The sequence below is a fragment of the Prionailurus bengalensis genome, chromosome A2, assembly GCF_016509475.1.
Source record: "Prionailurus bengalensis isolate Pbe53 chromosome A2, Fcat_Pben_1.1_paternal_pri, whole genome shotgun sequence".
NCBI classification, from domain to species: Eukaryota; Metazoa; Chordata; class Mammalia; order Carnivora; family Felidae; genus Prionailurus; species Prionailurus bengalensis.
Genome location: NC_057348.1, coordinates 26,528,563 through 26,549,141, shown reverse-complemented (window position 1 = coordinate 26,549,141; position 20,579 = coordinate 26,528,563). Strand labels below are relative to the sequence as shown.

General features: G+C 45.0%; 2 protein-coding genes across 19 annotated transcripts in view; one reads left to right on the top strand and one right to left on the bottom strand.

The window, feature by feature from the left end:
- The first annotated feature begins 1,258 nt into the window (after positions 1–1,258).
- PDHB (pyruvate dehydrogenase E1 subunit beta) lies at positions 1,259–7,054 on the top strand. Its single transcript, XM_043587787.1, has 10 exons — positions 1,259–1,371; positions 1,451–1,504; positions 2,957–3,064; positions 3,155–3,217; positions 3,321–3,356; positions 3,499–3,784; positions 4,627–4,737; positions 5,077–5,168; positions 6,066–6,207; positions 6,508–7,054. The coding sequence occupies exons 1-10, from the start codon at positions 1,330–1,332 to the stop codon at positions 6,651–6,653; spliced, it is 1,080 nt and encodes a 359-aa protein (XP_043443722.1). The 5' UTR covers positions 1,259–1,329; the 3' UTR covers positions 6,654–7,054.
- A 473-nt stretch (positions 7,055–7,527) lies between these two features.
- PXK (PX domain containing serine/threonine kinase like) overlaps positions 7,528–20,579 on the bottom strand; it is a 74,043-nt gene continuing 60,991 nt past the window's right edge. For 3 of the 18 annotated variants that reach the window (XM_043587767.1, XM_043587769.1, XM_043587783.1), the window contains 2 exons: positions 18,564–18,626; positions 7,528–8,807 (listed from right to left, as the gene is read on the bottom strand). In XM_043587767.1, coding sequence (XP_043443702.1) covers positions 8,602–8,807; positions 18,564–18,626 — 269 coding nt within the window. In that variant the 3' untranslated portion in view covers positions 7,528–8,601. Of the gene's footprint in view, positions 8,808–10,068; positions 10,106–12,654; positions 12,693–18,563; positions 18,627–20,579 lie in introns of all 18 variants that reach the window. The other 15 variants (XM_043587768.1, XM_043587770.1, XM_043587771.1 and 12 more) reach the window with 14 other exon arrangements.

Genomic DNA, 20,579 nt, shown 5'->3' with positions numbered 1-20,579 from the left:
GATTATTATGCTTTCCCCAAGAATGCATATAAAAACTGATGAAAGCTGAATAAAATCTCTACCTGAGTTAACAGCATTGTACCAATGTCGGTTTGGGGAATCTGACAATGTACTATGGTTATACAAGATATCAGGCAAAGATAGGTGAGGGGTACATGGAAACTCTTTCTTGGGAGACTTAGTCTTTCAAAAACAACTGTAAGAAAGAAAAGAGGAGGGGCACCTAGCTGGCTCCGTCAGAAGCACACGTGACTCTTGATTTTGAGGTTATGAATTTGAGCCCCATTGTTGGGTGTAAAGATTACTTAAAAAAAAAAGGAATAAACTATTGATGCACTTAACATGGATGAATCTCAAAAACATTTTCTGAGCTAAAGAAGTCAGACACAACAGTACACTTTGTATAGTTCCCTTTTTTTTTTTCAAATTCTAAAAAGGGCAAATTGAGTTATCATGATGGAAATCGAAACTGTGATTGCCTATGGAGTGATGTATGGGGAATGATTGGGAGAAACATGAGGGAACTTTCTGAGGTGGTGGATATGTGCATTTTACTGTTTAAGTTACACCTAAAAAGGTGGGAGGGGGCCCTTTTTAATAAATCTCGCTTGAAATGACCAAAAAAAAAAAAAAAAAAAAAAAGGTTGGTCAAGCCCACAGAGACTGAAAGTGTTGGATAAAGGACTTTTAGGACTTTCTGATGACTGACAACCCAAAGTGACTTGAGGACAAAAAGGGATGGTAACAGTAATTACCTGAGAGGGTTCCTGTGAAAATTAAATGAGCTGTACAATTCTTACCATAATGACTGACACACAAGAGGCCGCTTAACGCACCTATGAAAGCTCTCGTTCGCGTTCTACGGGAACAGACAGCGCAGTCCAGGGAAGACCGGGCTCATTCACAAGGGAAAAAGTTCCTACACTAGACTGTGCGCAAGCGTTACTTGGTGCCCTAAGGGTTTCAGTGCCTCAAAGGCTGACCTAACTCTTAAGGTCCCTCCAGCCTTCAGTTATGTTCCTCAGAGTCTGACTTTCGGTCCCGTGCTTCAAGGAGCACCACTTAGGGACGTGTCCCCGACGTGCGGCCAGCATGCCATCAGCCGCCACTCCGGACGAAGTCGATTGGAGTCAGGCCGCAGAAAGAGCTGTAGAACCACCCCACGCGCCACTTTGGTCCCGCCCTTCGGCCCCTCACCCCAGGGGGGGTGGGCGGGGCACGCAGGCGCGGCTCCCTGCCATTGGCTAGAGCTGGCGGGGGAGGCGGGGCCTGACAGGACTGCGGCCGCGCTGTGTTGTCATTTGGCGGCGGCTAGAGGACACGGTCAAGATGGCGGCGGTGTCTGGGCTGGTGCGGAGACCCCTTGAACAGGTAGGCAGCGGCACGCGTGCCTCCGCGTGATTCCTGCCCACCTTGTGCCCCCTCTCAGCGTGCTCTCTCTCCCCTCCAGGTCTCCGGGCTGCTGAGGAGGCGCTTCCACCGAACGGCGCCGGCGGCGCTGCAGGTAAGTCGCCTGGACGCTAGCCGGGGGAGGGAGGGGGTCCCTCAGCCCCGGGGAGGAGACCGGGGACGCGCCTGCGCTGTGCAGAGAGGGGGGCGGCAGCGGCCCCTATGGTCTGCGGGTTCCCACGTCCTGCGTGGGACTCGTGGTTCCCGTTTTGTGACCCATCGCCAAGCACACCAGCATGTCACCCCCTCCAGGCTCATTGGAATCTGTGGGCGACCTGAGTAAACTAGACGCTTCTTCCCTCATCCCCCTTTAAAATGTTTTATTTGTAATAAAATATACGTAACCAAATTTACCATCTTAAAGTGTATGTTCAGCGGCACTAAGTTCATTTACTATGTTGTGAGACCATCACCACCATCCGTGTTTAGAACTTTATCATCCTCACAAACAGACACTCTTTACCCCCTTAAACACTAACTTCTCATTTCCCCCTGGCTCCTGGTAACCTCTATTGCGCTTTCTGTGTCTGTGAATTTATCTATTTTTGGTACCTCCTGTAAGGAGAATCATACAATGGTTGTCCTTTTACGACTGGCTTATTTCACTTAGCATGATGTTTTCAAGGTTCATCCATGTTGTAGCATGTGTCAGAATTTCATTCCTTTTTTAAGGCTGAATAATATTCCATCTTATGCATATACCACCTCTTATTTATCCATGCATCTTTTGATGGACATGTGGGTGTTTTCACATGTGATTGTGAAATATGGATTTGTGAATGGTGCTGCTAAGAACATTGGTGTGCAAGTATCTCAGTCCCTGCTTTTTTTTTTTTTTTTCTTTTGAGCATATTTAGAAGTGGAATTGTTGGATCATTCCTCTTTGAGGAATTCCCCACCCCCCACCCCCCCTTTTTTTTTACTAGAGGATTCTACCAAGCTGTTTAGTAAAATAACTTGTAGATTTTGAAGGTAGTGCCTGGCACGTAGTAAGTGCTCAAAACATAGTTTTATTTAGGCTTCCTTAATAGTTCTCTGCCCTACACTATACCAAATGTGGAAATAAAACAACCCAGTGTATTTTCTACTTAGGAAACTACCCATGAGCTGGTCTGGCCAGTAAACAGATTTTTAGAATTTTTTTAACTTTTATTTAAAAAATTTTTTTTCATGTTTATTTTTGAGAGAGGCGGGCAGGGATGGGCAGAAAGAGAGAAAGGGAGACACAGATCCGAAGCAGGCTCCACGCTCTGAGCTGTCAGCAGAGAGCCTGACGTGGGACTTGAACTCACAAACCACAAGATCGTGACCTGAGCTGGAGTTGGATACTTCACTTACTGAGCCACCCACACACCCCAAGAATTTTTTGAACTTTTAAAGAGAAGCCTGTTCTAGTGATAGTTTTTATATTCTCTGCTGTATGCAGCCTAGGTAATTATAAGAGAATCTGAGTCGTATCCAAAATGATCCTATAGTTTATTAACTGTTTTTCCCATCCCTGTGACAGGTGACAGTTCGTGAAGCTATAAACCAAGGTATGGATGAGGAGCTGGAAAGAGATGAGAAGGTGTTTCTGCTTGGGGAAGAAGTTGCCCAGTATGATGGGGCATATAAGGTAATCAAGATACCTGAAATCAATATGAATTAAGGTAGCCATTTGCCCCCAGATACACTTAAAAGTAATGAAATCAATGTGTAATTTTAGGTTAGTCGAGGCCTGTGGAAGAAATACGGAGATAAGAGGATCATAGACACTCCCATATCTGAGGTAAGGCTTCCATCAGGAAGCAGACCTTTCAGGGCGTGTCTGTTCACGTGTACACTGTTCTAATTTTTATGGATTTTCACTTGTGTTTGTGTTTTACTTATAGATGGGCTTTGCTGGAATTGCCGTGGGTGCGGCCATGGTATGTAATCCTCTTTATGAATCTCATCCAAAGAAATTTCTTTTCACGTGACCTTTTGAAAGCATTGTTTGAATTTTGGAGTGATTGCCACTCTTTACTGCTGTTTCTCATTTTTTTAAGATCTTTGTTTTTGATTTGACAGGCTGGGTTGAGGCCCATTTGTGAATTTATGACCTTCAATTTCTCTATGCAAGCCATTGACCAGGTTATAAACTCAGCTGCCAAGACCTACTACATGTCAGGGGGCTTTCAGTCTGTGCCCATAGTCTTCAGGGGGCCCAATGGCGCCTCAGCAGGCGTGGCTGCCCAGCACTCACAGTGCTTTGCTGCCTGGTATGGGCACTGCCCAGGCTTAAAGGTGGTCAGCCCCTGGAATTCAGAGGATGCAAAAGGACTTATTAAATCAGCCATTCGGGATAACAACCCAGGTTAGTAGAGTGACCCTTGGGTCTCTTTTGATCATTAAAGAACTAAATTGAAATCTTTGCCTGGAAGGAACCCTTATAGGCTTCTAGTTAGGCTTAGATCATATAAAATATTAATGATTTACAGAGACAATAAACACAGTTTAAAAGTTGTTTTATTTTTGTTTTCCTACTATAAGGGAGCCTGTTAGGTACCTACAACACTGGTTTAATTGCAACAGGTAAAATTAGGATTGGCCAGGCTGTAAATGCCAGTACCTAAACCATCCATTCAGGGCTACTGGACATGACAGATATGAAGCTTCCTAATCAGCACAGTGACACTTTTCACATAATGATTGTTAGTGTTGAAAATACATTTAGTCACGTAGTTACTTTTGTTAAATATCTGTATTTTGCGTGGTGCCTGGAGGCTCAATGAATTGAGTGGTTGAGTGTCCAGCTCTTGATTTCAGCTCAGGTCATGATCGCACAGTCATGAGATTGAGCCCTGAGTCAGGCTCTGTGCTGAGTGTGGAGCCGCTTAAGATTCTCTCCCTCCATGGGGCACCTGGGTGGCTCATTCAGTTAAGCGTCCAACTCTTGATTTTGGCTCAGGTCATGATCTCATGGTTCACGGGATCGAGCCCCGCATTGGGCTTTGCACTGATAGTGTGGAGCCTGCTTGGGATTCTCTCTCCTCCTCTCTCTGCCCCTACCCTAGTGACACGTGCTCTCTCTCTCAAAATAAACTTAAAAAATATTTTTTTTCTCTCCCTCCCATTTCCTCTGTCTCTCCCTTCTTGTGCTTACTTTCATTCTCTCTCTCTCTTTTTTTTTTTTTTTTTTTTTTTTTTATCTTGCAGTGGTGGTGCTAGAGAATGAACTGATGTATGGAGTTCCTTTTGAATTTCCCTCAGAAGCTCAATCAAAAGATTTTCTGATTCCCATTGGAAAAGCCAAAATAGAAAGGCAAGGTAAGAGAACTTAGTACATTTAAACATTATTTGTAATTCAGCCACTCTACTTATGTTGGTCAGATTCGGTCTTAAGTTATTGCTTTTTACTTTGATCAGGAAATTACAGGATGAGTTCAAGTTAAGAATGTGTCATGAGTTGCTCATACGCTTGTGCTTTCCTAAATCTCAGCCCAGTAGATTTGTATTTCATCTTTAGGGAGGCCGCCACATTCCTCATCCCACCGGAATGGAGTGGAGCTGAAGATTTTACACGTGAACAAGAGCTGCAGTGGCCGCAGAGCAGTACGGCAGCTTTCGTGCCAACCCGGCCTCTGATCTGTGACCGCTCTGTTTCAGGGACACACATAACTGTAGTTTCCCATTCAAGACCCGTGGGCCACTGCTTAGAAGCTGCAACGGTGCTATCCAAAGAAGGAATTGAATGTGAGGTATATGGACATTCATTTATTCTTAAAGAATCAGAAAGTTTCCTTTTAGTTTTAAGTTAACCTGCTACAGAATTCCAACTCCCCTAAGTGTAAAACTCTTGGTTTGTCACTCAGTTCTGCCTCTGCGCGAAGCTGGGAACCCCCTTGCTTTTCAGATATCTAGCTTTTTACCACATAGGTTGGATCTTTTAGAAGAGTACCTGCTTTCTCAAGTGGGGAGCCAGCGTTGGAGCTGGAGGTTGGGAGAAGGGGAAACTTAGAAATCAGTGTCTTACCCTTTCACATCCAGGACCTACCACTTGCTAGTTCTACTTGAACAAGATACATACTCTGAATCTCAGCCCTGTCAGCGGTAAACTGAGGAGAGCACATTTACTGTCCCATCAGGGTGGTTGTGAGAATCACACTTAGTGTGGCGCCTGGCACATGGTGAGCAGTCAGTTGTTAGTTATTAGTTGTTTTGATGAGAAGGAAGTTAAAGTACAGGAGGATAAGTGAATTTTTTTCTTTTTAAGTTTATTTTGTGAGAGAGGGAGAGAGAGGGGTAGGGACAGAGAGAGAGAAAGAGAGAGAATCCTAAACAGGCTCTGCGTGGTCAACAGTGGCCTGATGCAGGGCTCGAACTCACAAACTGTGAGATTATGACCTGAACTGAAATCAAGAGTCGGAGGTTTAACCCAGGCACCCTGAGGGTAAGTGAATTCTTAAGTTAACAGGGCTCCTTGTGGTAGAAAGACTTTTGTTTTAATTACAATTTATTTTTTACCATTTTGTTCTTGAATAGGCAGATTAGATTTTCCTAGACCCCGAGATTAACAGGAAACCAAACAGGGAGTGCCATTATGGGAGTGAGACTATCTGTGGCGCAGTGGCTCCATAAGGTGTATCTTTGTTTAGGTGATAAATATGCGAACCATCAGACCAATGGACATTGAAACAATAGAAGCCAGTGTCATGAAGACCAATCATCTCATAACTGTGGAAGGAGGCTGGCCACAGTTTGGAGTAGGAGCTGAAATTTGTGCCAGGATCATGGAAGGTACTTACTTCAGAGAAACTGGTTCTAGAATGGTTCAGCTATTGACTAAAATAGTCAAGTGTGTACCTGGATACTGGATAGAGATCAGAGGCTAGGGGTGACCAAATGCCTCAACTTTCACCTTGTCACCTTGGCATTTTTCCTTTGGGTAAATGTTTAAAAAAACAAAGCCAGAAACAATCCCCGTAATTAGTATTCCTTTAGATTTTCTCTTCTTTGGAGAGCCACACTTCCTGTGCGAAGGTGTTGGTCCTCAGTGGCTTTTCTTGCCTCTCTCAGTTGAGTGTCCTTCTCTCCTAGGCCCTGCATTCAATTTCCTGGATGCTCCTGCAGTTCGTGTCACTGGTGCTGATGTCCCTATGCCTTATGCAAAGATTCTAGAAGACAACTCGGTACCTCAGGTTAAAGACATCATATTTGCAATAAAGAAAACATTAAATATCTAGTTTGGACTTGAATTTCAAGTCATTGGGATTTACTAAAGTACGTCCTGATACTTCACCTGGATTATACTGTAAGACCTTATGATTCATAAAGTTATGTCTAAAGCAACAACACAGATGTTTTTGTACTTGGAATAAGTTTAAATGTGCTTGTATGTGGAAAAACTCTTCTCTCCCACCCTAGACTCCAGGGTGTTTTTTTTGTGTGTGTGTTACAATTACCATGGTCTTTGAATAAGGCTGATGTAAAATTTTACCCTCTCACAAAGACAACGTATGAATGTGGCAGAGTTCTGCTGAAAGATGTATCCAAAAATGACAACTTATATGTAAAAATAAAGGCATATTATGTACATTTGCTGTTAGGTTGTTTTGATAAGGAATAAAGGAATTCCTATGACTAATTATATTTTTATATTCTTGAAGTAATAAATGTGGGATGGGAAGAGTCTTAAAATTCTGGTAAAAAATTAGCGATTCTAATCACCTAAACTGCTATCACACTTGCAACAGGAACTTGTCCCCAGACCCTTCAAATGTCCAATTCTATTAGGGTTCCCATCAAAATTAAACCAAAATTCCTGTCAGGTATTCTTCCCATGGCCCAAAACCAGACATTTGCCATCTGCTGTCCTCTTTAGAAGTTGAGACAGAAAAGACAGGTTTAAGTTAGTTCTAGAAACATAGAAGTGGTGTCTAATTTAGATAGCAAGACAGGATTGTTAGCTTTTAGTAATCAAGAGGGAAAATAGCACACAAAAGAAAGAGACATAGGATAGGTGGGAAGGAAACTAGAAATACTGTGTGGATCTATGTTTCTAAAAGCTCCCACAAAAAATTCCCACTTACAATATCTAGCCAAGCTATAGACAACACATTTTCTTGACATAGTTTATTTTAATAAAAAATACAGCTGAACATTTGTCACAGATTAAATGAAACTATACACAATGACATTCTCTCTGCATAGTAACCAACACTGATGTGTGTATTTGAATTTTTAAATGGATTACTTATAATCCTTTAAAGTGCAATTTATTTAAGGGTTTAAGCAAATTGTAGGATAAAGGATCTAATGAGTAACGTTAAAAAAATGATATATTTGGACAAATCTTTCAAAAATCAGAACTGATTTCTATGGATGCCAAATTTTCTTTGTTGTAATAGTAACCCCCTCCCCCCAAACCACAAACTTAACTTTATTGCTGAGGATTAAGAAGGTCCTCTAATTGGCAAGAGCTTTTCCTGATGTTAACATCTGTCTCAATACACTCAAACTCAAAGGAACCGTGAGTCTAGAGTGGTTGCCTTAGCAGCCCTGAGTTCTGTAACCACAGCAGTATTCCTGTTAGAACCTAGAGAATATTATGGACTTGACTTGGCCCCATCTATTTGAGTGGAAAATGAACTCAGTTGCTTCTCTGACTCCATGACGTAACTATGCTGTGGACTACGGTGTTAATGTCTAAGAGGAAATAAAGTAGCAAGAATGGGAATTAATCTAAGAAATAACCAGAAAATGCTTTATATAGAGAAATGAACTATGAGGGGAACATTTCTGGGAGTGTCTGATGGGATGGGAGGGATCGCAACACAAAGGTCATTCACTGCTGGGAGTGAATATTGTCATTGTTTTTCTGTCCATTTCCTTAAGTTGGTGCAAATGTTGACTCCAATATGCTGCTGCCCCCAAAAGATGCCCATTAGAGGATGAACAAGACTCCTTTAAAATGGTAATAAAGGAGCGAATTATTTCTTAAGGCAGAAACGCCAGCCTGACTTTATTCTACTTGGATATTTCCCTCTTGAGAAGCCTCTTAGATGAGCATCTGCAAAACAGTATGTGGCTTTACTGGCTCAGCAATTGTTCATCCGGAAAAAGAGTGCTTTAGGGGCTGGAGGTGGGAGGAAAAAACAAAGAACTTTTCCCTCCAAGTGTAAACACGAATCTTCAGCCGATCTTAGGAGCACTGTGATCACAGGTTTCGGCTTTCCTCAAAGTTCCCTTTTGGAAATTCTGGATGGAGCTGAGTAAGGCCCCTCGGCTCACACCATTCACAGCCTGGGGCGGAAGCTGTGTAGGCGCCTCTGTGCTCGCAGGAAGCAAGGGAGCTGCTGGTGGCGGAGGCGGAGGCGGTGGAGGTAATGCGGACATCCCTACGGAGGAAAGAACGTGCAGTCAGTATCTCCAAACACCCTGCACACAGGCTCCTGCTCGGTCCTGGGTGCAACGAGCTTTGAGGAGACTGCAAATGTTTCTCCCTCAGAGGGACCAAGATTACCCAGTGCTGTATGTTTTTTTTTCAAATACCGAACAAGGAATCTACAAGCATCAAAGGGGAAGTAATTAAAGGTTGCCGTTTCTCCCAGTAATAGTTATGTGGGAAAAAACTGAACAAATATCACAGATTACACGAAACTCTGCAGAGTGACATTTTCTCTGGGTAGATGAGGCTCTAACTCCATTTCCAAATTCTAGCAATGGTCCCAAGAGAAAAGCTCCATTAGCTACTTTAGCCAGGTCCTGGGCAGCACCACCTCTGAGCTAGCAAGTAAAGATAGACATTTGTATGCACAGAGTTGGGTTACCTGAGTAACAGTGACTAATAAAGGATGAACATTTCTTTAGCTGCGCCAGCACACACAATATTTGAAGGATGTGATTTAATGTAAAATGACAAACTGGATTCTCGGCAAGGAGGGGCTGAGTTATGGGCTCCCCAGGGCCATCTGTCTCCAATAGTCATTTCCTATTAGGCTGCATTAAAGAAATATAAAATGCGAGTAGCCGATAACAGTGAAGCAGGGGGCAGCAGGCTCTCTCCCTGGCAATGGTATTTTCAGGGAGGCATCTTCCTCAGCGCCCTTCCTTCCACTGTGGCCTAACCCAGGGCCAGGATGGAGCTGCACTAACCCTACATCTTTGCTGAAGCAGCAGGAAAGACTCTACCCTGGTGGGCAAGGAGAAGGAAACTGGAAGCGTATCTGAAACTTCCCCTTAGCTTCCAAGCATGTGAACATTTGGCAGTTTAATTTTATAGTTCTGAATCAATGAATGAATTATTCTCCTAGGACAAAATAAAAACGGAGTACAGCCAAAGACCTTCCTTAAAGCACTTGCTTGTGCCACAGAGTTGGTTGCCCATTTCCTGTGACCCTTGCAGCTCTCGGTAACTCCACTATCTTTTTCTGGCCTTACCCTCAGCCCCTCCTAGGGCTACACCAGCCAGACATTCTGGTAGGTAGTTTTCCCCCCTAAGCTGCTACTGAGCTGTGATGGTAAATAAATATACCAATTGCCACTTGAATTTATATGGGTGAGTGTTTCAGGATCACCAATAAAATACTTGGGTAAGAGCATCCTTTTTACCAAATGTGACACATAACAGTTAAAGTCTTGTATTTCATAGAAAACCACTTACCTTCCTTACATCTTTTGCCCAAACCTAAGGCAGCTGAAATTAAAAGAATCACACAGATACACACATTCATGCTCTGCAATCTTAGAATTCTCAAATAATGGAAGTACAGCAATACAAATAAATATTAAATACAGACAAATGAACAAAATGTAATTCTCCTTGGTTCCATACAATAACAACTAATGAATGAAGTTCTATTATGTGCTCTGCCAGGGTGGATTGTGGACAAATGTTCCCAGCTTTATGTTACCAGGCTACAAAGATAAAAAGGACTTTAAACGCACAAATGATTGCTGAGGTGAGAAGAGCAGCGACGGTGTGTGACAGAAGCATTCCTCTGAAGGGGGTTTTTGGATAGTGGCCGATGAAACACCAGGAGGAGAGGAAATGGTCTCTGAAGGCTCTTGGAACTCAACTGCAGCACCGAGAGAGCCTGGAGGAGTCAGCGGGCAACAGTAACCCCCAGCACTACCCAATGACCGGCAAAGGGTGGCAGAATCTGGACTTGACATTCAGGGCCTGATGTCAAGGAGCTCCAGGGTTTCTGCCTGCCAGCTTTGTGCTTTGACCCTGGAGAAGAGTCACTGCAGGTTACAAGAAAGAAGGCAGGCTCTGGGCTGCAACAGCACTTGAGTTCTTTCTAATAAAGGCATACAGCTGGCCATCCAGAGACCAGTTACCCCTCTAGCCCAGGATTCTGGGAGGCTAGAGGCAGGCCTCAGCAGCTGGACTTGGATATGGGTTGCCTCTTGGCACAGAACAAATCTGCCTGGTCTTCACAAGGAGCCAACCCTTGACTTTGGCTTCATCACCAGGCACTCAAAATTAAAAGTGCAAATTCACTATCCCACAGTTTGGGAGTTGCAGGTGATGTTCAGTACATGGATCTTCATTTTCCAAGTAAAGGCTGAGATTGTTAGGACTTTAAATGAATCTCTCAGAATATGTAGGCAGCATAAACAAATACATAGTCCCAAGTGCCACAGAGTAACCCATGCTTGTAAAGCAAATGACCTACTCATCCAATGGTAAAGAGCAGGGTCATGGAGGGCCGGACCAATCCCAAAGGGCCTAATGTCCCACGAGGCCCACTTTTCCTCACTGGGCCTGCAACAACCAGGGCAGATCTTGACGTGTACTATCAGGGCAACGCCAGACCTCAACTTGCCAGATCAGAACACTCTGGAAGTGGGGAGGAGGTCTGGGAGTCAGAAGGCCAACGCTGGAGGAAGCAGGAACACAGACCAGGGACTCAGTCTCTGACTGTAAGCCCTACCATGGTTTTTGGCTTTTTCTTTTTGCCTTCTCTATAGTTCACAAGCTTCCTTTAAAGGTTTGTTGGGGCTTAAGCTATAATACATTCTAACAATTAGCAGTATTAATAAGGGCCAAATTCAGAGTTGGCTATTTGGCCTGTGGCAAACCTGGAAACAACGGCCTAATGCCTGAATGCCACTGACTCCTCAGATGTGAACAAGCTCTCCCCACCACGGGTTATCTGATAGCCCTTGTCCCCAGGCCATAGACAAGACCAGGCAGATTCCATGTTGGATTGGTTGCTAACTGAATTCACCAAGCTTTGAAAAATACTGGCCTGCAAAAACCCAGAATGAGGGATGCTCCAAAAGAGCTGATCTATAATTATATCCAGTTCTCTCCCACCTTACCTACTCTTGGGCAAAAAGACCAAAAATCAACTACTCTATCCTCCCCAGAATCCCATCCACCAAACTAATGGGAACCCGGCAATCCAGCAGAGGCCCTGGAACAGGCCATGGACCGTTGCAGGAAGAGCATATGTTAGGCCCAGAAAAGAATGTCTTGCCAGAAACATCCTCACCAGCCTCGTGGGAAGGATATCTGGGGATCCCCTTTCTTTGGGGTCAGTTTTAGCAGTGGGCAGTCTACAGGTCTTGGTAGGTCTGAATTCCTTTGTGATCCACGAATAGAAGTGGGGAGGCCACGTGGCCACCAGACCAACACCACAGCTGCTGGCTACCCTCGAGAGAGAACAGACAGTAGTGACCCCCTGGAAGCAGGCAGCCCCCAGCTCTTGGCAACTGCCTTTGTCTTCTGCCTCAGATAGATGAGGAGGCTGCACTCGTGTCTCAACTCAAGAATTATTAGGGATGCTTAAAAAAGAACTTTTCCCTACTGCCAGTTATAAAAGCCAGTGAGTTGTCTTCCTGTAACCAAGAACTCAACCAGCTAACACTCTTTCCCTTCATCAGAGTGATAAGGAACCGATATTTTTGCTGCACAAGGACTTTGGGACCCTGCTTTGTGAAATTAAAATATGCCAAAACGCCATGCAGTTGATTTTTAGGTTTTAGGGCTGTGTTTTAAAACTACCATCAGAGGGGAAATGAAGATTTTGAAGGTCAGGGTGAAAATGAAATGAATAATGAAGTCACTTGGGTGGTTTTTAAAGATGCTGCATTTCATTTAAGTGTTCAGAGAAGGAAATCATCTCAAATCTGCTTTCCCATTTGTTCATCACTTCAGTGATCTAGATACATTGGGTCCCATTTCATATCCAGAAACAGAGCATCTTTAAAGTTAGAGAAATCAGTATAGCTTACTTTACCGAAAATTCACGTTCAAAATGGTGCATGCTCTACTGAAAACAGCAAAGACAGAGACAGAGACAGAGACAGAGAGAGAGAGAGAGGGAGAGAGAGGGGGACACAAGTCATTATTCAGCTTTTAGTGTCATTTAATCAAATAGTAAGAGACAGTAAAATATTAGTTTGAATCACATGCTTATTATTCTCACTGCCAAACTAGGCTATATTTAACTGCAAAACGCACTGGTTCGTAAGCATGATTGTGACTTTTTTAGAACATGGCAAACATGCTAATAGAGCAACCAGGGAGTCATTTTCCTCTTCATACTCTTTGTTCTGTTTTTCTGAGCCACTTAGGTGCTGTTTTTGTTTACAACACTCACTTCAGAAGACCTGTGAAGGTTCTACCCAGCCTGAAAAGTGGAATGGGTACTGGAAATGCAATTAGTTCTATTGCTAAACAAGGACAGTCTACCAAGAAGTCTACCACTTTCTTCCAATCAAGCCTTCCATAGTCTAAAATGGAGACCTGTCTTTTTAAAGTTGGGAAGAGCAGGAGCACAGGGCAGGTCTAAGGCGAGCTCCAGGCCAGGGATGAGAGGCCCCTCCCCGAAGGCAGCTGGACTCTACAGGCTGAACTGGTCAGTGAGTGGCATTTGCTTACTTTAGGCCATGAAACCATTAAAAAGAAAAAAAGCAAGGCAAACGTTCTTGTCTTCCTTTTGACTGACTGGATTCCTGGCAAAATGTGAAGGATAATGCCATCCCTGACAGGGAATCCCAGAGTTCCTGATGAACCAATGTGCCCTACTGTCCAGAGGAAAATCCCTTTGTCTGTGGAGGGGCTGAGAAATGAGGCCCATGAGGGGCTGGGCAGACTGACCACTCACGTGGGACAGCTCTGGGAGGACGCCGGGGATACTGTCCTGTGCCACTTCCACCCGAACCAGCCCACGGCTCAAGGGAGGAGCTTACACGCTTGGGCTGGGAAGTGGGGGAGGGAGACTAAGAGGGTGGGAGAGCAGAGCCAACACACTCTTCAGAGAAATGCTGCAGGCAGAGCTGTTCATCCCAAAGATGGGAACTGCTTTGTGTATGTGTAGGTCTTTAGAAAAGGGGGCAATTCGTGGGGCGCCTGGGTGGCTCAGTCAGTTAAGCATCCGACTTCGGCTCAGGTCATCATCTCACGGCTTGTGGGTTTGAGCCCCACATCAGGCTCTGTGCCGACAGCTCGGAGCCTGGAGCCTGTTTCAGATTCTGTGTCTCCCTCTCTCTCTCTGCCCCTCCCCCACTCGCGCTCTGTCTCCCTCTGTCTCAAAAATAAATAAACATTTAAAAAATTAAAAACAAAAAAAAAAGAAAGAAAGAAAAGAAAAGGGGGCAATTCTTATGGCCAGAGACATGGATTCTGAGCCTAGATTGGGTTTCAGACTTTAACCTGGCTAGACAAATTCTGGAAACTCCAACATTCTCAATAAATACATTTTTTGTGTGTGTGCCTCATTTATTCTTAACCATCCTTCCTATTATTTAAGCTTCTGGTCACTTTGTGCCCATAAGGCTCTGTTTTCCCTCCTCCAGATCTCCAGATATGAAACTTCTCTCTCTCCACTCTTTCTTCCACACTGAGTTTTCTATAAATTGCCAGCTCTCTCCTCAAAATTATTACTTTAAATTATAAGCTGCAAGCATGAAGGGCTAGAATTCTCTTGCAGGGCATTTATAGCTTATGCTTGGTAGTACTTTACTGCTTATAAAGCTTTGTTTTTGCACGTTACCTAATACAGATTAGGAATTCCTTTAAAAGACAGCTTCAAAGAATGGAAATTACTTGTCCAAGGTCACAGCTGGGAAGTGGCAGACCCACAGCCAGGGTTTTCCGACTCCACTTTCAGGGTTCTTTTCCTGCCACTGGTCAATATTTAACAGCACCCTGCAGTGCACCCAAGGGAACAGGCACCTGATGAAAATTGGTAGGGGTAAAAGAGCAAAGACAGAAGCAAGTTTGGATCCTGGCTCTAGCACCCGCCGCTTGTGTGACCTTGGTCAAAGTCTGTCACCTCACTAGAGTCTCTGCTTCAGTGTCTTTAAAATGGAGCTATAGTAGAAACTACTCTCATTGGATAGGAAGGTATTCATAAGGATTAAAACAACGACTGTAAATCACTTAGAACAGTGCCTAGCACAAAATAAGTGCCTACAATATGTTAGATACAATTATTAAAAACAACAATAATGTAGAGTCTCCTGCTTTACTTAGCTTTCCTAAACCTGGTGTGTATGGAGATTTGGATATTCTAAACCACTCATTTCTATGAATACAGAGTGTAAACACGAGTTGGTGATATTTACCATGAAAAAAAGTCAGGATAAAGAATTTTAAAGCTCTTGAAAGAGTGTCCAGAGGTAGGGAGCATAACCTTTAGCAGAAAAGAAAGGAATGTTCTCACCGAAAATATAAGGATCCAACACAAGAGTTTTAGAGAATCCCACCCCTCCCAATGGAATCACCACCAAACTCAGGGACATATTTATCCCTCAAGAGGCTCCATGGCAGGCAGGTGCAGTAAGAAATGGGAGAGGCCCCATACTTACGCAATTGTTGGAAAGAGCTCATGAGGGTGACACTCCTTCGCTTAGAAACATCTGTCACTTCTGCTCCATACTAAAAGTAACAAGGCTTAAGAATACCCTAAGCTGTCATGTATGTGCTTAAAACTGATACTTTCAGGAAGGAAGGCAATGCGGTCAAACTGAACTTGCCTACGCTGACCTATTGTTGAGCACACAGGGCCCCCAGTAGATTTACACTATGCTTGATTAGAAGGCACCGTGAGATGGTCTCCTCTTAATTCCCACATTTTTTGCCTTTGACAGATGAGGTAAACAATACCTAGACATGGAAAATGACTCATCCAAGGCGTCCCAGTAAGGAACAGTGTACCGAGGGATTACTATACACCCAGTGCTGTTCTAACCCCACACCCAGGAAATGCTCTGGAACTTTGTAATAACTCCCATAGGCAGGCACTGTCATTATCCTCACTGACACATGGGAACACCTGAAGCGCAGGGAGGCCAACAGTCTGGTTCAAGGTCCCAGAACTAGCAAGTGTTCGCCCTTGAGTTTAGGTTCCCCGGCCTGAGGTGTAGTTCCTTCCCAAGGGGCTCCCAGATTGTGTTTTTGAGATGCTACCTTGAGCAAGAATACTTTTTTTAATACTAGCCCTTGAAAGTGAAGATTTTTCCTTCCTTTCTTGAGAAAATTGCATTTGATCATAAAGCTAGAAGACCTATTCTTGACTTGGTTCCCAGGTAAGCATGCCATTTTTTTTTTAACCATTACCTTAGCCTAGAAGTAAAGCCATATAGATTAGAGCAAATGTGATTCCAGCAACAAGATAGACAGTGCAGAGAGGCAACGAGAAAGATGAGCCCACTGGAGAAGCCTGGCCTCCTGGGCCAGTCTAAGCAGGGGGCTGACCAGCCAGAAGATGCCACCCTAGGCTGGGAGTCTGCTCTGTCCCAGCAGAGGCCCTGAAGGCAGAGCAAGCCCAAGCAAATCCAGCAACAAGGATTTACGGAGCATCAGCCATGGGCACAGCTGCATGAAGCTACTACGTGTTTGTGGCTCCCTCATGCCTCACACAGCACAGAAGCTTGGGACGCTGCTTGCTGGAGGACTAGATTTTCGGGGGGAGATTCTCTATTGAAGGAGGGTAAATATTGGGAGAAAAAAAAAGAAAATTACCATGGTTGGACCTCAAGGAAAGCATTTGCTTAATTATGTCTATCATTTTGGAGCTCTTGAGAGGCTCTAGAAATGCGACTCCACATGAGCTAGGTCCCTGTCTATTCGTGTCTGTAAGCCAGGGCCAACCACAGCGCCCAGCACATTTCAGCCTCTCACTAAATGCATCATAAATAATGAATAAATTCATTGTTCAAGGCCAGAAACGCTGGGTTGACAGGCAAAGGCTAGTTCTCATTTTTAAGAGATGCATTACAATAAGTGCCCAGCAGAGGTCAGAGTACAGTCTTTAGGGCTGAGTTGCTAATTTCATCAACAAAACGTTAAAGGAGATAAAGGAAAGAAGGAGCCAGTATTTGCTGGGAACTTATCACTTGTGCCAGGCTTTGTGCTTGGGGCCTCACATATTTTTCCCTCTCGATCCTCACAACTCCCTTTCAGAATAGGTATGATCAAAATTCACAGTAACGCCCCCTACCACTCCCACTCACCTCAAAGTTTTTCCAACATTGACTCTCATTACCAAAAATTCCCCCTTTTTCTTCTCTCCTTCTGAAAATTCCCTCATCTCATGCAAACCTGCTACAGTACGAGACAGCTCCCATTCAAAACACAGGTAAATCAGAGGATTCATGAAAAAAAAATCCATATAGATGGAGAATTCCCTGAGGCATTTAAAAATGAGAACTGGCAGTTAACTTCCCAGGACTATACCTAATGCATACAGTAGATGTTCAATATGATTAAAGAGACACCTTATATGTTAAAGGGTTTATGGGTTCTCACTATTCATTCTCTCCAATTTCCTTCAAATGTCTAAGGGGTATGAAATTAATATCCTTTCTTCCAGAAAATGGTTCAACATGATCTGGGCAGTGGAGCTCCAGAAATTTCTGACCAGCCTATACAACTCACCCCTACACAAGACGGAAAAGACGAGATTCTCCCTTGATCAATATTTGGGGGCTTTCTTGTAAAATCTGCTGACAAAGTCAGCCAGGGAAAAGAATGATCATTCCCACGAGCCAGGTACTTGGCTCCTCAAAACGGGTCCTGGCCCAGAGCATTCCCCAGCAAACCACCAGTAACCATCCTCGGTCAGCAAGAGGAGAGACCCACCAGCCAGAAGTAAGCTGAGTAAGAAGTTTGTACACTCTTATAGCAGAAATTTGTAAACTATTCCCTTTATGCTTGCTTGTCATTTTCCTAAGAAGGTCAATTAGAAGTATTTGAGAGCAGATGGGTAATGCTCTTGATAGCTCCTGGGTGCTGCCTTAATCCTTGATGAACATGGAACTGTCAGCTCATAAATCAAGCCCAGGCAATGACCCTCCCTTCAGACAGCTGCAGCAACTCTTCCATGCACAGCTGACAAGCTCTGAATGGCAGAACCAGCTCCTCTGACATCGAAAACATCTGGTTCCTTTAAGAAGTGAAAAGAAATATGACTGGTTTCCCAATGTGTTTTTATGAGGCTAGCAAAATGGTCAGGGAAGAGATATTAGTTCAAATAGGAAAGAGGGAAAGAGCATCATGAGACTATTCCACGAAATTGGAGATTATTTTTATAAATATTTCCCAAGATAAATTCTTTCTACATTTTCCAAACAAAACTCATCGTAATCTGATTTAATTCACAAAGGCAAAACAAAGGCCACAAAAATATTCCCAGGACTAAACGTGTTACAGAGCAGAACAGAGCACCAACAGTTATCGGGAAATCAGAAGTTCGGTGGTTAGGTCACTCCCACACCTGGGCATCTCACCAGTTCTGCTCTGTGACCACACAGACATTGTGGCTGGGCTCCCTGAAGAGACAGCTCTGGCAGAACAAGGCGCCTGGGCAGCAGAGCAACTGTTTTGTTCAGCTCAGCATGTACCGAGGCGAGCTCTGATCTGAGGAGCCCTGCGTGAGGCTTTTCAGCAAGAGAGCTGGCTGGAAGCAGAGGGTGGCTACTGCCTCTGAAATCAACTATTCCACTCCCTGTGAAGTCTGAATTTGGAAATCTAGACCCTCAGCTCTTCCAATTTGCAGTCCCACTGCTTTCTCTGGAGGAGGCAGGTACTGTCTGACCCCTGACACGCTTGGGCCCAGGCAGGAAGAGAAAGGGCCCCATTCCTCCTCCTGCTGGGTCAGAGGGTAGCAGAGGGTTACTTTGCCTCCATCACTCACCTGCTGTAGAGGGTGGAGTCGGTGATGACGGGGATGTGAGAGGTGAGCTGGCCCCAGATCCTGCTAAGAGAAAACACAGAGAAACCCTCATGGGGACAAAGACAGACACCTGGAATCTGGCCTGAGCTGGGACCCACCATTGCCTGAGAATCTGCACGTGGCTTAGTGGGTGGGCCTTATGGTAAAAGATGAGGGGGGACAGGGAATTCAGAGGCTGGACTCAGTGACCACAGGCTATCACTGCTGTGTAGGGCATGCTTCCTCCCCAGGCCACTGAAGGCTCCTTGCCACCCACTGCTCCCCACACTCTGCCTGGTTGAAAACAACTTTGAGCTGTCAACGACTTGTGCAGTTGGTTGTAGTATCTTTTCCTGACCCAGATTCTGTCCCTGGATAATGAACGCCAAATGACAATGGCCACAAGCAATACAGGGGACAGAGAGAGACAGAGAGGGACAGAGCAGTCCAGTGGAGGCCTCTCCAAAGGAAGTGAGAGTTCCCCACAGCATCCACCTAGCAATGCTCTCTGTAGAAGTTCCATTTTATCAATTAGGTAGGGTCAGCCTATTCAGTGTGTGGGTCTCCCAGGCCTCTTCTTAGCTGAAATCCAGCAAATACCATTATTTACATTAAAACAATATGCATATTCCCCATATTCTCAAGTTCTCAGCATCTCCCCATTGCTCAGAAGTCTCCAGAGAATATCCTCCTGGCCTGACATAGAAGTGGCCCAATAAGCAGATAGAGGCTCCTACATAAGCCCTTCTGTGGCAACATGAAGGCTGTCCCCTGACACAGAGGTCCTATGGAAGGGTTAACCGAGGCTCCAGGGGTGGCTGTGATCATGTCCCTGAGAAGCCTCCAACCATCACCTCACCCACTGCCCACAGGACAGGTTGGACATGGCATGGACGCTGGGCATGAGGAAAAATGTCTGAATTAAACCACACCTCCCTCAAGCCGAGTGGCTTTTCACTATTCACAATATGCTCTCACCATCCTGTTTAAATATGAGAGGCGTTTTACTGAAAAAGGAGGCAAAACCCAACCCATCCTGTCTTCCCACTGCTTTGTTGTGCTAACATAGATTTTAAAGGGGAAAAGACCGAATCTGTGATTCCGGTGGGGTCTGGAGATAATGTTTACATTTCTGCCAACTGCTACTTGGCTTTCCTGAACACCTTGAGGGTGCGGTGGGGTCTTGGAGTCCTTGGAATCTCATCTGGCTGCATCCGGCCCAGAACCTTGCAGGCAGGCCGGGCCTCGGGAAGGTGGAGGACCCTGAGCCAGGCTTTCTCTGCTTGGAAAAAATTAGTTGCCGGACAGAATGTCTGTCAGACATGCTGGTTGGAGACATGAGTTTCAGCCTAATGATGACAAAGACTGGCCCATGTCCGTTGCATCAACCATGGAGAAAAGAGACCTCCAGCTCTGGAATTACCCGCCAGCCACAGCAGCTGCTGTATCTGAGAAGCAGGCCTTCATCCTCACCGGGGCTTCCCGCCTCTCTTCCCTTCTGTGGCGGCTGAACGCTACAGGCAGTGGTATCAGCACATTCTTCCCTCTTCCTGGAGTGGGTGACTTCCAGCCCAACTCTCCCAACTTCCAGCCCCTCCCACACTGCCTGTATCTCTGGCTTCGGCTGGTCCGGCCTTCAGGTCCTGTGCTCCCTGGCAGCCATCTCCTCACTGACTGTGCAGAGACCTGAGAAGGCATGAGTTGGGAACACCCTCGATGTCCTCCCTTCCTTCTACTTTTAAATGTCTCTGCCTCTTCACCCAGCCCTCCTGGCTCCTACATCCCAGAAGACATGGATGGGCTTCCTCCCTGGTGAGACTGACAGTTGGGGTCCTGCGGCTAACCTCTTGGCCTTCCAGCGCCCTACCATTCTCTCATACAACTTCAGCTTCTCTCTCTCTCTGCTTGGCCCTTCTCCAGCCTGAAAGTATATGCAGCTATCCCTGAACCTAACAAAACCTCCCCTTTCCTTGGCCCTCCGGGCTAAGCCAAAGCTGC